General features: G+C 39.8%; 1 protein-coding gene across 5 annotated transcripts in view; it reads right to left on the bottom strand.

Annotated features, from left to right (window-relative positions):
• The window catches only part of Pde1a (phosphodiesterase 1A), a 230,855-nt gene extending 220,762 nt beyond the window's left edge, over positions 1 to 10,093 (bottom strand). For 2 of the 5 annotated variants that reach the window (XM_075984748.1, XM_075984751.1), the window contains exons 1-2: positions 9,540 to 9,715; positions 9,155 to 9,265 (exon numbers count right to left, since the gene is read on the bottom strand). In XM_075984748.1, the coding sequence (XP_075840863.1) occupies positions 9,155 to 9,265; positions 9,540 to 9,571 (143 nt within the window). In that variant the 5' untranslated portion in view covers positions 9,572 to 9,715. Of the gene's footprint in view, positions 1 to 9,154; positions 9,266 to 9,493; positions 9,802 to 9,917 lie in introns of those variants that run through there. The other 3 variants (XM_075984750.1, XM_075984749.1, XM_075984754.1) reach the window with 3 other exon arrangements.
• Positions 10,094 to 15,197: the final 5,104 nt, after the last annotated feature.

The following is a 15,197-nucleotide window of genomic DNA, read 5'->3' as shown; positions in this document are numbered from 1 at the left end:
ATTGTCCCCAAGACCTCATCCTTCCTGTGCCAGCACTTTCTGAGTGAGTCACCTTCCAGCCCTCATCCACAGTTTAATCAAGATCTATTTTCCTTCTCCTGAAAACTTCCATACCTAGAAACTAACTCATTTCTCATGACCCATTACGAATTTATTAGAGGAGCTATAAATATCAAAAAGTTTTTCATGGTCCATTATGAATTTATTTGAGGAGCTATAAATACCAAAATTTCGCCTACAAAAGAAAATTATCTGCATCCTTGAGCATGCAAGGCCTATTTAGTAAAAACCTATCTTTTAATATTTTATACAATATAAAATAAATCTTTAAATAGCTTCAAGAGAGTATAGCTTAAAGGAGAAACCAAAACATGAAGCTTCATTTTTAAACTTGTAAGGACTTATTAGCATTTTTTGTGTCCTTTGGTTTCATTTGTGTTTCTGTATGTGTGTGTATGTTTGCATGTGTGTTTGCATGTGTATTTGTGTTTCTGTATGTGTGTGTATGTTTGCATGTGTGTTTGCATGTGTATTTGTGTTTCTGTGTGTGTGTATGTTTGCATGTGTGTTTGCATGTGTATTTGTGTTTCTGTGTGTGTGTATGTTTGCATGTGTGTTTGCATGTGTATTTGTGTTTCTTTATGTGTGTGTATGTTTGTGTGTGTGAGTACACGCATGTGTGGGTACATGCATATGGCGGCTCAAGACTGACGTGGGAACCGTTCTCTACTGCTTTTTAACCTTGTTCATTGAGTCTGGGTCCCTCAGTTAAACCCAGAATTCTCTGACATGACTATTCTCACTACAGTTTGCTTCTAGGATCCACCTCTCCACCTTCCAAGGCTGGGCTTGCAAGTGGATACCATTCATTCCAACCTAGCACTGGATGTAGGGTCCAATGCTTCAAACTATGGGTCTCATGTTTGCTTGGCCAAAGCTTTTAACCACATTTTAGCCATCTCCCCAGCCTCCATCTTTACTCCCTCAACTGTAGTTAACCATACCTAACACTTGACTAGCTGGCAGGAACACAGTACAGGACAAAATCTAGAAGCATAATGGTTTTGTGATGTTTTATCAAATGTGTCAGCAAAGAGGTGGTCTTGGGACATCACACCTATCGAAAAGAAGTCAACCCTCTGCAAACCAGTACCACAGGAAATCTGTCTAGCCTGTAGCTGTACATGACCGGAGAGGACCAAACTCCACTATAAAAAACAAGAGAAGTTGAAACCATCAATACATTCTTCTCTTAATGAAACTCTCAAGGCTAGCCCCTTCTCCCTGAGACCTCCCAGCTTCAGACTCAAGGGAAGACAAGTCCTTCAAGTTTAAAGTTTAGCAGACTGGGAGAAAGAAACTGAGAAACTCCTATGAGAGTCCACTAGGCTAAGAGAAAGTTTTCTTATATTGACCACCTTGGTCTGTCTACTGATTCTGGTAGCAAAAGTACCTTTCAAAGTGCAGGATTTTGGAACCATACATAATGACACATGCCTGTAATCTCAGTACTTAGTATACACAGATAGGAATATTGCAAGTTCCAAGGCAGCCTGTATCACATAGTGCCAATTACCTCAAAAAAAAATCTGGTTCAATATGCAAAATTAACAACAATAATTTAACTGCTAAAGTTTGTGGAATATTAGATACTATTAAATGAATTTATAATTATTGATTAATTTAAATTCTTCAACATCTGTACGATAGGAGTTATTTCCAGTTTATGTTTGAGAAAACTAACATATTGTAAAATAGATCGACCTAGAGAAGATCATAGAGCAAGTGAGTTGTAGGGATGCCCTGCCTTGAAGGTTGAGTGCTGTGGGAGTATTGATGGTTACAGTGTCTTAAAGGCCTTCTGTGCATCATGTAGGAGCTATGCTGCAGTCACATACTTCATGTAGTTGTTGTTACCTTGACTTCAGGGTATGAAAGCATTCGGTCCAAGTCTTTTCCTCTTTGCTGAAGCCTGTTTCAGTGGTGATGCTTCCTGGGCCTCTTCCCTGCTTTGCAATGAGTAGGAGCACCTGTTTGGCCCAAGAATCATGGACACAGCTGGACTTGGAGACAGAGTTTTCCCTCTCAGTGAGTAGAGAAGAAATCCGCCCTTGGAGAAAGTGAAGTTTCATCTGTTCCAAGTTGGGAGGTAAATTTAGGAGGGAGATTATCATGGTCTGTATTTGGGGAGGGAGAAGCAGTCAGAGACCCTCTGACACATTAAGCTGTACAGCAAGGCCAATGAAAGTTTTACTACATTAAAACTTACATTTTGATCTCCATCGACCGGACTCTGAAATCCATCCCTCACCAGATACTGGACTTCAGCCTTTATTTGGTCCTCTCACATCCTAACATCCTAGGTAGCACTTTTTCTCTGTTTCACTTGGAAAGTCCCCTGAGAGAAACCATCCATGATCATCCAAAGTCCTTCCTAAAGGAACTTGGGTTCAAGTTCCTAGGCTGTTTCTTACCATAGGCTAACTTGGTTTGTTTAATTCCTCTTCTCGTTGTCTGGTGTTTGTTTCCTCCACTAAAAATAAGCCCGTGTCTAACATGAACCTTGCATAGAAAGAGACTGGACATTTACTGAATGAGTAAGTGAATGTTACAGCTAAGAAAAGTGAAGCTCAGAGAAATTAATAATGTGTTCGTGTCGCCTGGCAGATAGTGTAAGAAATAACAGATTGCCATCTTACTCCTGACGAAAGTATTTTATTCCATAGACAATAGCAAAATGTTATATCCAAACTGAGGTTTACGACTTTAAATATGTGCTCCAAAGTAAGACTTGTGAGGTGATTTTTCTCCAAACCAAGTTAGACTGATGGCTAAAATATGAATTTTTAAAGCAATCCACTTGATGATTCCATCAAATAGTTGCAGGCTTAACAATGTAAGAACAAGGGCAGATTTATTAACAATCCCCAAGAAGTGTGTAAATATTCTCTTATAACACTTGTATATTTAATGTACTGTATATCCTCACATTAAAACGTTGCAAGACACTGATGGTTTGGGCATGTAAGCCAGACAGGATAGAGACTCTTGGGGCCATTTGGTGGCAAAGGTCAAGACTGCCCAGTTCCAACGGATCGTGGGCCATTGTTCTACACCTCTAAGGGTTAACTGTGCATGGCTGGTAAGGAGTGCGGAAAAGGAAAGGAGAAGAATGCTCAAATTATTAAGGGGTGTTATTCTTGTATAGAAGATACAGTTTAGTTTTTTGTATAGGAGATACAGTTTAGTTTCTTGCTGCCACTGTAACAAATCTATCACTAGTATCTTAAACACTACACAGGTTCCATTGTCTTGTATTTGGAATGTCATAAATCTGACATCAGTTTTCGCTGTATTAGCAAGACTACATTCTTCCTGAAGACTCAGGAAGGCTTTGTGTTCTACTTTCGTGAGATCCCCATGTTCCTTGGCACCTGGCCTGCTTTGTCTGTGTCAGATGCAGGGATTCCCAAGCCAGCCCTTCTCTCAGTGTCCCCTCCTCTGTCTCAATTTTATTGCCAAGGGGTTCTATGACCACATGGGATTCACGCGGCTAATTCGGGAAAAGAGACCTATTTAAGAATTCATTATTTGGAAACCTTAACCGTGTATAATGCCTTACTCTTGCTTTTTAGGTAAAGTAACACTCACACGTACTAGAGATTGGGAAATGTGTGGACCTGTGGTGAGACCTAGCCCATCTACCATGAAATCTGGGGACTGTCGTAGAAGCACCTTTGTACATCCTTTTCTGGTGATGTTTCTGGATAACTCTTCTGAGAATGTCTTTGTTAGGCGAGTTGTTTGTTTTAGAAGAAAAAAATGAATATAATCTTTCAGGCCAAGTATACCTATGCTCAAATTTATGCTTCACCAGATACTTGACTAACTAATTTGGGAGACTTATCTCTTAGACGCATTTATAAGAAAATACAAGACAACGAACATATTATATATTCACAGTTCTAGCAACTAATACATGGAAAGTGTACTTTGCTAACTTCTATCTTCTCCATCCCTATTCCAACTGTAAATTTTGTCTCCATCTCCAACTTTGTATTAAGCAATCTGGCTTTATTTTGTCATTTCCTACTTAGAGTCAATACTGTGCTGGGTTCAGGGAATCCAAAACACAAAACAAGGAAAGTGAACTTGGTAATTAAACCCAAAAGCTGTGGTCCCTATGAGAAGGTAGATTTCAGGATGGCAAATGAAGTTTAGGTTATTTTATAAACCCAAGCCAGCCTAATATGGAAAGTCTGCAAGAATTTTCTGTACAAGTAAAATTCAAGCCGAGATGCTGAGTATTTCTCTAGATGGTCATGTTCCTGATGAAGGAATAGCCTGGGTTCTTCAGGACACAGTCTTGTCTTTCTGGTCTTTGCTGACTACCAAATGCAGGAACACTGTGGGCTCACTATATGGAAACTGCCCTTTTAAAGTCAGGTGAGCAAGAGCAACCTGGGCTGCCTGAAAAAAGAGGCTTATTAAAATTAATAAAAGCGCTATGCAGCCTTTCTTGGAGTCAGCCTCAGATCTGCTTGGGAGGGAGCCAGAAACGGGAGGCATGAAAGGGAACTCCTCACACCAAACAGGCACACAGAGACCCTGAGACCCTGTGGATGCTGCTGCTGACCCTTCGAGTGCGAACAGGTGGAGCTGTAACGGGTGTAAGCGGGAGATTTAAAGGATCTTTTTTCTTTCTTCTTGTCTATGAAGCCATTTTATCTTCAAGTAGAATTCCAGTTCAGGAATGTGCTGCTGGTTCCTCTTCCCAGTTACAATCTTTGCCTAGTTTAAATATGCACTGCTGTTAGATCTTCGAAATGGAGCCCTGGCAGATTCCCGCGAGCACTGCGCATCAGACAGCCTTTAGCAAGCGCGTGAGCTGGCAGTGAGGAATGAGTGATGGGGTTCTTCTGCTCTCAGCCACTCCCCACCTCGCTACAAGTCATCTTCGCTGCTGATAATTGACCTTTACCGTAAAAGCGAGAGGTAGGAGAGGCTTGGCTGAATGCTCTTCAGTTTCACCACGCTCACAATTCCACATCTGAATATGGAGACATTCGCGAAGACGGGAGAGATGTGTGGCAACACAGAAAACATCGGAAATCTGCCATGAAAAGATGTTTGAAACCCTGCTGATCCTAACCCTACACTCGTATGGCCTGAAGGAGCCAGAAACATTGTCCTATGAAGTGGTGAGCGTTTAATTTTTGCCGAGTTGCTGGTTTTGAGGAGTTCAGATTCTCGTCATGTCTGCTGGAACACAGTGCACAGTGGAAGAAGACATTGGGGTGGTTGCTCTGACAACTTCACATGATTTTCACTGAAAACTTTACTTGACCAAGGTTCTGGAAATGTTTTTACCACTCGGGCTGAATTCTTGAGACAGCAGCACCACAAGAAAAAAGCAGTATCAATGTCGCTACCTATGCACAGCACAGTTGTGGGTACCAGTGGACAAGGAAGAGACTTTAGGATCAAGACACGAAAAAGCATTATTTCTGATTTTTTAAAAAGTACCACAAGCTGAAAGAACATAAAACTTTCAAATCAACTTTTCAGACAGAAACCAAGCCTGTGTGGGTAGAAAACTGCCCTTAATCTGTAAGACTCAGCTGAGCCTCGGAGCCACAGGGAACTTCCGCACAAGGAGCTGAAGCTGTTGGCGAAATGGAATAAAAAGTAGAAAACTGTTTTGAGTCCTAAGCTATTGATAACTTATGGATAAGGATATGATGATTTCAAATTACAGTTTATGAAGGACCCGGTGTCACAGTTGTTGCTAATATTCCCACAATCAAAGACGATGAGCAAGCGGTAACAAATGAATTGGAAATGGTGAAAATAACGCTGACCAGAAAATCAGAAGCATGAGGCCCGGAGGCCTTTATGAGAACGGGGATAGGAAACTATTTCACCTCTGCTCCCAAAAGGTCTGAGAGACTGGGAGTCGCATGAGCTTTTATGGTTTTTCAAATATTACATGAAAAAGACTTAGAAAGATTGAAGGATGAGGGTTGGGAGACGAGTGTACTGGTAATGTACTTGCCAGGTAAACACAGGTCCTACGCTTGACCGTTTCCCCCAGCGGGAAAAGACAGGGGCACGGCGGCCTATTGTCCTGGCACTGGGGAGGCTGGGCTAAGTGGGATCCAGGTGGTTTGCTCATCAGCCAGTGAAGCTCCAAGTTCAGTGAGAGACCCTATCTCACAACATGAGCTGAGAAAGAGTGAGTGAGGACCACAAGAACAGTGACCTCGGGTGTCCGTGTGCGTGTGCACGTGTCTGCGTTCACACACTTGCACACACCCGCACGGACACCAAACTCACTAAAGAGACCAATGGAAGAAATGAGCCGAGTGGTCTAGAGAGAATGACACTTAATTTAGATTAGTAATGTTTTCCACATGTGTTACAAAATTCTTAAATTATTTCTACCTACTCCAAGAAGTGCACAAACCAGGTATGTGGTGTTATACGCCTGGACTCCAAATACTAGAGAGAATGAGGCAGGAAAATTTGAGGGCAATCTGGGCTACACAGCAATATTTGTGTGCGTGTCTAAAATATTATACTATATAAAAATCCCTATAAAAACTGTCCAAGTATCTGTCAACAGAGGGTTTTGTTTTTCATGTTGCATGGATAAACATTTCACCTGTTTTAATCTCCACTTGAATTTAACCTTAAAATATACATAGTATAAGCTAAATTAAAAATAGATAGCATGCTGAAAAACATCCATGAGTTCCTAAAGTTGGGGGTAATAGAATATAATCATTTCCAAATAACTATCTAATACCCAATGCTCAGTCTATTTAATCAACAATAAGAAAATCATTTTACAAATGTGTGCTAGCATCCCGAGCATACCAGGATTACCACTGCAAACACTTAAAAGTGCAATCTTAGGAGCAATGCTAATGAGGTGAAATTCTACTTGAATCAGAATTGCGTTTTAAAGATGAGAGGCATTTCATCAGGGGGATGGGGAGTCCTGAGCATCACTGCACTCCGAGTACAGACTACACAAAAGACCATAATTAAACCATTTGCTTGTCATTAGTCATGCAGATTTGAAACTCGGAGCTTTTTTGCTTCGACAAGCCTGAGCCCAGAATACTGAAAATGTCTTAAGTCAAAGTACAAGGCAAAGTGATAGAACCAAAATGCAAATTTCCTCCTGCTTCAATATAGAAGAGAGTCGCTTCAATAGGTAAGAATGGTTTTTTAAAAACCAAATTGACTAGAGATCATTAATTCTATGTAGCTATAGTTCCAAAGTAATAGATCACACACACACACACACACATACACACACACACTCTACTGCCCACTCATGAAGCTCTGCTGTTGAGGGACCACATCACCCTCCTCGGAAACTGGCATCTAATGATAAAGTGAAAAGTCAGATAACTTTCCTCTAAAATGCTGGGTCCACGCAAAATCAATCTTCTAATTGTTTGTAGTTATATGCATGAAGTCGCCACCATGCATCTTTATGCATTAGCGTAACTATGGAAATACAATCTACCCGGAGCAAACAAAACATCCTGTCCTGTCAGGAAGAATCGAAAATAGGTTGTGATCTCAGTTACAGCTTCCCAGTGCAGCTGTTCATCCACTCATTAGGTTAGAGCACAAATCATCTGATGACTACTAATGCTTAATTTGCATCTATGCTAATTAATTTGTGAACTGCTTTCTGTTTCAGCAGGATTATTTGTTTCTCTAGAGAATCTGCCTTCTAAATCCCTGATGGCTCTTGACAACAGATTTTTCTATTTTATTCACATGCTGTAAACATGGCCTCCCTCATAAAAAGTTATTCTCTGCTAACTGTTGTTTGCATTATTGGTGTGTTCTTATACTAGACACTGCAGTCCCGTGGATTGTTTCAAGTCATGGAAACTGTATAAGACACTGAGAGCACAGCTTACATATACAGGCAAAATTCAGGATGTCCAAAAGGAGAAAAGTCACGAGGATTTGGACTTCTAAGCAAAGTTCAATGTAGTTATTCTTTATAAGAGCAGTGACATCAGGCTTATTCATATACCGCCTTTGGTGAAACACTATGGGAACGTGCACCAGCATTAAAAACAGGAATCCTATGCAGCCTCCTGGCCAGGAAGCATTGGAGTCCTTCAGCTGTCTTTGTAGAGCTAATGCTCCACCGAATTTTGAGATACGCAAATGCACTAAAGAAATCCCAATGGCTGATAAATATTAATATTTTTATCCAAATGTTAGGTCATATTTTACAACTGTGATATGATTAAAGCAAAGCAATGCTTTGCTGGAACTCTGGTCAGAACTCACGCACATCAGAGGGGATGGAGCTGGAGGTGGAGATCAAGGTGATAACACGGGAATCAAAGTTGATTCAGGTAATTACAAGCCATGCTCAGTATAATTCCACATCCCGATCTGTGCTGTTAAGAGCCCTGGTCAGTACTCTGGAAGCGATTCTGTACTTAGATGAACTGAACTGGTTAGCTTAAACCAAAGCTTCAATACATTTGATATGCTCTTTTGTTTCTTTTTTTTTTTACTGTTTTACCACATAGACAATTTCTTTATTAAAATATTAGTTTAACCAGCAAAAAATAAGCACGGTGGGGCTGAAGTTGTTTATTGTTATCTTAATCCTGTCTTTGTTTCCTGAAGAAAGACATCTCCATCTTATCCTCGCTCTCCCTACCGAAGACAGATTATTTTCGTGAGGAAGGACCCAGCAAGCAGCCTTCCTCCGACCCTTCTCTACATTTCCAAAGGCACGTCTAAACAGCACACACAATGGGGACCAAAAGCCCCAGAGAGAAAACCGGGCAGTGATTTCTCAGAGTCACACCTTACTTTACACAAAACACACAGGTACAGGAAAAACTCTTTGCTTTCAACAAGTTGGTAGCTGGGATGGGCACATTTTAGTTTCCGAGAGAAAATTTTTGCAAAGGAAACACTAAATCCCAAAGTCGCAAGCACTCACTGTTACTCATGTCAAAATGGTCAGGTAAGCACCCACAATTACCCACGTCAATGGTCAGGTGAGCAGCCACACTTACTCACGCTAATGGTCAGGTTTTGTTGGGGGAGAGGGGAGGAAGCATAACCGAGCATAAGACCGAGCAGAGAGCTTACTCACATTCCTTTCAGGCGTTGCCACATCTTCTCTGTCTGTTCTCCAATGAGATACTTGTAAGTGGCGTTTTCCAGGTCATCGATGTCCGAATCAGTGGACCCCATGTTGATGTTCCTAGGGCAATACAGTTACAGTCAGTTTCAGCCGCGAGAACAGGCAGTCCTCAGTCCACGACAAATCTCAAGCGTCACACAGTAGCATCTCCTATCTATCAAAACAGTTCCGAGGCGCAAAGCTGAGAGAAGCCCCTGCCAGAGCTGCGGTCGACTTTGACAGGCAAAGCCTCTGCTCACATCACCCCCCCCCCCTCAAGCAGACAGCGGTATAAACGGATGCTCTGACCTCACAGGAGCGATCCGCACATGTGAGCTGCTACTGTACTACTGACCGACTGCTCAGGCTGTCCCCCAAGCAGCTCATCTGTCACTGCGGCGTGCACAGAAGCACATCAGAATTCCTACAGTTTACAAGCCCGATGATGCACAAGAGAAACGTGAATGACTTTCGCGCTCCCCACGAAGCTGAATTCCTCCCTAGCAACTGAAGGAAGGCAGGCTGTAATATGAAAACAGATGGTCGGAAGTGGTACCAGCAGCACCGCCCTGAGAAGAAAGTGCCTGTCTAAACACCAAGGCTTTTGTCTCTTAATGAACCTAGAAGCGACACTTTCAAACAGAGCATGATCCCCTCCCCAGCCAACACAAGCAGCCAATAATAATGACAAGCAGAGAGAAAGATAACACATAGAGCCACACAGAAGACAGACCCCAGGGCTCCACAGGTTGTTACTGAGAGAGTATGTCCATCAAGGGATGCTGTAATCACACTTATTCACCTTCTCCTAGCAACTCTACACAGTGGGAAACTGCCAATTTAACCAGGGAAAACAGAGCAGCTGCGTTCAGCCTGCTCCTCGAATCCTTTGAGGATTCAAACTAAACAAAATGAAACGAGTGTGAATGCATGTGTGTGCGCATGTTGAGGGAAGGGGTGTGTGTGTGTGTGTGTGTGTGTGTGTGCGTGCGTGTGCGTGCGTGCCTGCATAGACAGTGAGAGATAGACTAGAGAAACTGACGCAGTGGTCTTTGTGCACGGTAGGAGAAAAATGAAAGAAAGTGGACATAAAAGGAATTAGAACTGATTGCCTGCCAAGCTTCCAACACATGGGGAGCTTTCTTTGCAACAAGCACAGACCCTGAGCAGAGCGCCGTAATATCTGCTGCTGTCTGCAAACTGCTAAGAAAAAAATGTCCTCCAAAGCCTTACCTCTTATAGTTTGGACGTGCACATGCAGTTTCATTCACTCACCCAAGAAGGCTTACCTGTTGCCCAGTATCTTGAGGCTTCAGGTATCCAAAGACAGTTAGGTAATAACACCCAATGTTTAGTGAGGATTTCAATGTGTAGGCATTGTAGGCATCGGGACTTAATACATACAGACTTTTAAAAAGCCTTACCAAGAAGTGCTGTAAGGTAGGTAACATTCCTGCTTCACGGATGAGACAGCATCAACAAATGCTCTGGATTTAAAAACCTAGTCTTTAGAGGGAGTGCGATTGTTTTCTTGGCAGAAAACTTCCAATAAAAAAAAAGAAGTGTTTCTGTCCAAAAGGCACTGACATCATCTAATAGTCAAAGCTGCGATATGAATATACAAAGGACTTTTGCAAAACTACAAAAACCGCTTTCTGGTTTATAAATGAATGGGTGTTAACTCAGTAAGCTTCATTTCCAGCTTCATCAAACTCAGTGTCGCCAGTGTCAATGATGCTTTCTCCACTCAAACTTACTTCCATGAGCGGCTGTCAGAGTTGCCAACGCCAGTTCATCTTTGCTCAAGAGGTCACAACTTTACCTTTGCCATACCTTCATTTATCATCTTAGATATATTTCTTTAGTAAATTTCTCTCTGATTTGTCTTAATGGATATGAACAAACCACCTGAATTCTGTTCTCCAAGGTAAACTATAGTCCTAAACATGCATAAAATGTCATTATTACTTATGACATATAATACCAAAATTTTTTAGTATACAAAACATCTTTCCCACAAATAACTTTCTAAATAATCCATGAAATTCTAAGCCTTTCTATTGAATAACATTGTAAGGTATAGAATAAAAAACCATGAGGTCTGTGTGAGGAGTCTCAATCCATTATTACAACTCATGTGCCCTATTTTTTACCATTAATCCTGCCATTTCTTAGTGTTTAATATGATGGGGTATACTGATTGAGTTATTGGATACCAAAAACTGTGCAATTCTTTCATTAAATATCTCAAAGTAAAAATGTCAGTGATGAACCAGATAGAACAGCTCATTGCCTAAATACTTGGCCCAAACAGTTTTCAATCTCAGCACCAAAATGTTCTCTCCATTGTAGTACAGAATAAAGATCACTTTCTTTATTTGTAATTGGTCTTCAAGATGCATTAATGACACAAAAATACAACAAATCACATTGCAATTAATCAACACAACCTGAGTAATAGTGTTCAACATTTTGAAATGAGTATATTAAGAAATACTGAGTTGTTTTGTTCATGAATTTAAGCTAAAATCTAAAGCTTCTGACAAAAAAGAATAAGGTCAGGATGGAGTCCTGTAAATCAAAGTATACTTTGCATAATCAAACAACCACTCTCAGCTCTGGAAAGAGGGGAGGGACCAAAAACGACTCTGAACAGAGGCCAAATCAGAGCTGGCTCACATCCTACCTCTTATGCGTCAATCCTTCTTCCCACTCTAACTCTGTTTGGGCTCAAGCTAGTTCAATGACAATCCATTCAGGAACGATGACAGAAGTTCATAGATTGACTTTAGTATCTGCTGCTGCTGGCGTGGCATTCAGTAGATCCTGAATACAAACTACCTGGGCTAGAATTCCTGATCTTTTACTAAAAGAGCAACATGGATTTTTTTTTAATGAATTACTATTTTGTGTCTCTTTCTACATGGCAAAATAAGGTTAATATTATCACTTTCTCATGGATCTGACACAGTAAATAAGTTAACCAACTTAAATTTAAAATAGCGTATAATACATAATAATTGCCTTGTGACTATAACCTTTCATCACTGTTGTTGCAGTTTCAAAATCATATAATTTGTATTCTATTTATTTGTTCAAGTTTACTAATGATACATCTCTGCCCTAATCATTTAGTGTGAAGTATTAATGTTTTGTATTCAGGGATGGTGTTTATTTCGTTTAGAAACTATATCCTTACTCATAGGTAAACTAGTTTTAATTATTTGGAGCAATATTTGTATTCCATGTAAGACATTGTATATTAAATAATTGAAAAAATAATATAAAGCTTCCAGTTTTATAGTCAGAAACCATCACTATGTGACAAAGATAAGTGGTGACATATTCAGAACCACCAATCTCTTACAGTATACAACTTAAATACTCCTTTGTAATAATTGTACGGATTTATATATTTGAAACATAGAAAAAATAATGACTAAATAAGATGTATGAATCTAACCACACTGGAAGTTAAACACAAAAAATAAAAATAAAAAAATTTAAAAAGAAGTTAAACACATAGTTCCAAAGAAGCTCACAGTCAACATCTGGAAAAAAGACAAAAGAGAATCTTGAAAGCCATGCGAGAGGAAGAAACTCCAACAACCACGAAGACGCAGCAAGAAGGACGGTGGTTTCTTTAGCAGTCACAGGGGACAGCAAATGTAGGATGGTGGTCTGCTTTCTGCAGTCACAGCACCCAGAGCGACACAACATTTACGAAGGATTGGAAGACAAGAACTGTCAACACACAAAATAATACCCTCAGTGAGATTAGGACATCTTAGATAAAGGAACTCTGAGAAAATGTATCTCAGAACACCTACTTTAAAATAATGCCAAAAGAAAATTCCCTACACCGAAAGGAAGATATCAAAGGAAAAATAGAACCTCAGAAAAGGAAGATCGTGGAGGGCAAAAGTATAGATAATATTACAGTTTTTATATACACCTGAGTTTTAAAATGAAAAAAGGGTATAATATCACATGATATTGACGTAAGCATCTCTGGAAGAAATAACCCTGTTATAAACAAGAGACTAAATGGGTTATAAATGTTAAGATTTTCACACTTAAGCTGATGAAACAACGACATTGCGGTTGTATATGTAGATAATATGATGTTTAGAATGTTATTGGAAAAACTATTCAGTAAAACACACTTAAATAGTATAAATAAATCAAAATAAGGTTTGTCAAAATTTGTTTAATAAATGCACTGGGAAATGGAGGGAAAAAAACAGAAACAAAAAGCTGCCAAACACAAAAGAACATGACAGTCTTCTGCACTAACATATTGATAGCTATAGGAAGTGCAAATAATGCGTATAGTCAAAGAGAGATTGCCGTGTCAGATACATAAACATTACCCAGCTATAGTATTTATGCAAGAAATTCACATTTGATATAAAATCACAAGTAATATTGAAGAAAAATTGCTGGGGAACCCTAATTTTTGTAAGTGCAGACTGTTTGTTTTTCCAGCTGCCCAGACCCGAATAATCATAGAGAAACTATATTAATTACAACACTGTTTGGCCAATGACTCAGACATATTTCTAGCTAGCTCTTACATCTTAAAAATCTTCTATAATGAAGAATAAGCATATCAGACTAGAGGGAAATATTTGGCTAAAACAGACAGTAAGTCTGTTCACACTCTCCAGAAAGACAACAAAATCCTCAAAGGAAAATTAAAAATATTTTCAATGTTTGTAACATAATTCCAAATGGTTCCTATCTTAAGTATGTACAGAAATATACGCAGTAACCCCATCACATAAACACAAGCAAGTTAGTAGAAGGTAGCATTTAAAATATGAACAAAACATGAACAACAAAGTCCCTGAAGGAGAGAGAAATGGACAGTTGGTATAGAGAGCTGGAATGTTCTGGTTATTTATATTTAGTACAATTTTAACTGATCGAGTATAGGTCAACATATTCTTCCACACTCCCTAACTTTGATGAAAAGTCATTTAATACCACATATCAAGGAAAGAGATGAAGCAATGAAAGTTTTATTCTCTTTTGTTCAAAATATTATCAATGTCTAGAAATGTTTAAGATGCACGTACCATAAAATCCTTTCCTGCATGTAAAATGAGACTTAAAGCACTGGTGCTTTCCTACTCAATCCCCCATTTTCTGGAATATTCATAAAGTTTGGCATACTCATAAAAAGGATGGTATTTGACAATAAGTCTGTGTGACTCATGGAAGTAACATGGGGGGCAATGGAGCACTGTATGAGCTTAGGATGCGGTGTCATTCATTCATTAACTTACTATGCTGCTTAGTTTTTTGTCAATGACATCAGTTAAAGTCTTCTGGGAATAGAAAACTTCAGTCGACAAAATGTCTTCATCAGATTAGTAGGAGACAAGTCTGTTTTTTTCTTTGATTACCGACTAATGAGGCAGCCCACTGTGAAGGGTGCCATCCCTGGGTAGGTACTCTGAGTTATGTAAGAAAGCAAGCTGAGCAAGCCCTGGACAGCAAGCCAGTAAGTAGCATTCCCCCATTATCTCTACTTCATTTCCTCTCTCCAGATTCTTGCCCTGACTTCCCTGCATGATGGATTACAGGTTATGTGCTGAAATATACCTTTTCCTCCCCAGGTCCCTTTTGGTTATGGTCTTTATCATGGCAGCAATAGAGAAATAGAAATAACTGATACGATTACAAGTGTGAAATACATAAATAGTTAGTGAGAACTTAGGGAATGATGGCGCCAAACTCTACACAAGGAGAACGGAAAGTTGAGACACTGCAGCCAAATACGGAAGGTGGGTATTTTGAATGTTTCAGAAGTGCTTCGTTTACCTTGTTAAGCAGGGTTTAATATGCATGTATAAGGGCAATCTTTTATATGGTTGTGAAAATTTAATTTAAACTGCCTCAGGAAAATAAGAACTAAAAAGGGTCATGGTTAATTTGTAAGCCAAAGTAACACCTGGAATGACTTTAATGCTCCTTTGGCACTTGGTGATGCGTCATTTTCTTCTGA

The sequence above is a fragment of the Microtus pennsylvanicus genome, chromosome 9, assembly GCF_037038515.1.
Source record: "Microtus pennsylvanicus isolate mMicPen1 chromosome 9, mMicPen1.hap1, whole genome shotgun sequence".
In the NCBI taxonomy this organism is placed as follows: Eukaryota; Metazoa; Chordata; class Mammalia; order Rodentia; family Cricetidae; genus Microtus; species Microtus pennsylvanicus.
Note: the sequence above shows the minus strand (reverse complement) of the source record. Positions and strands in the feature narration are given on the sequence as shown.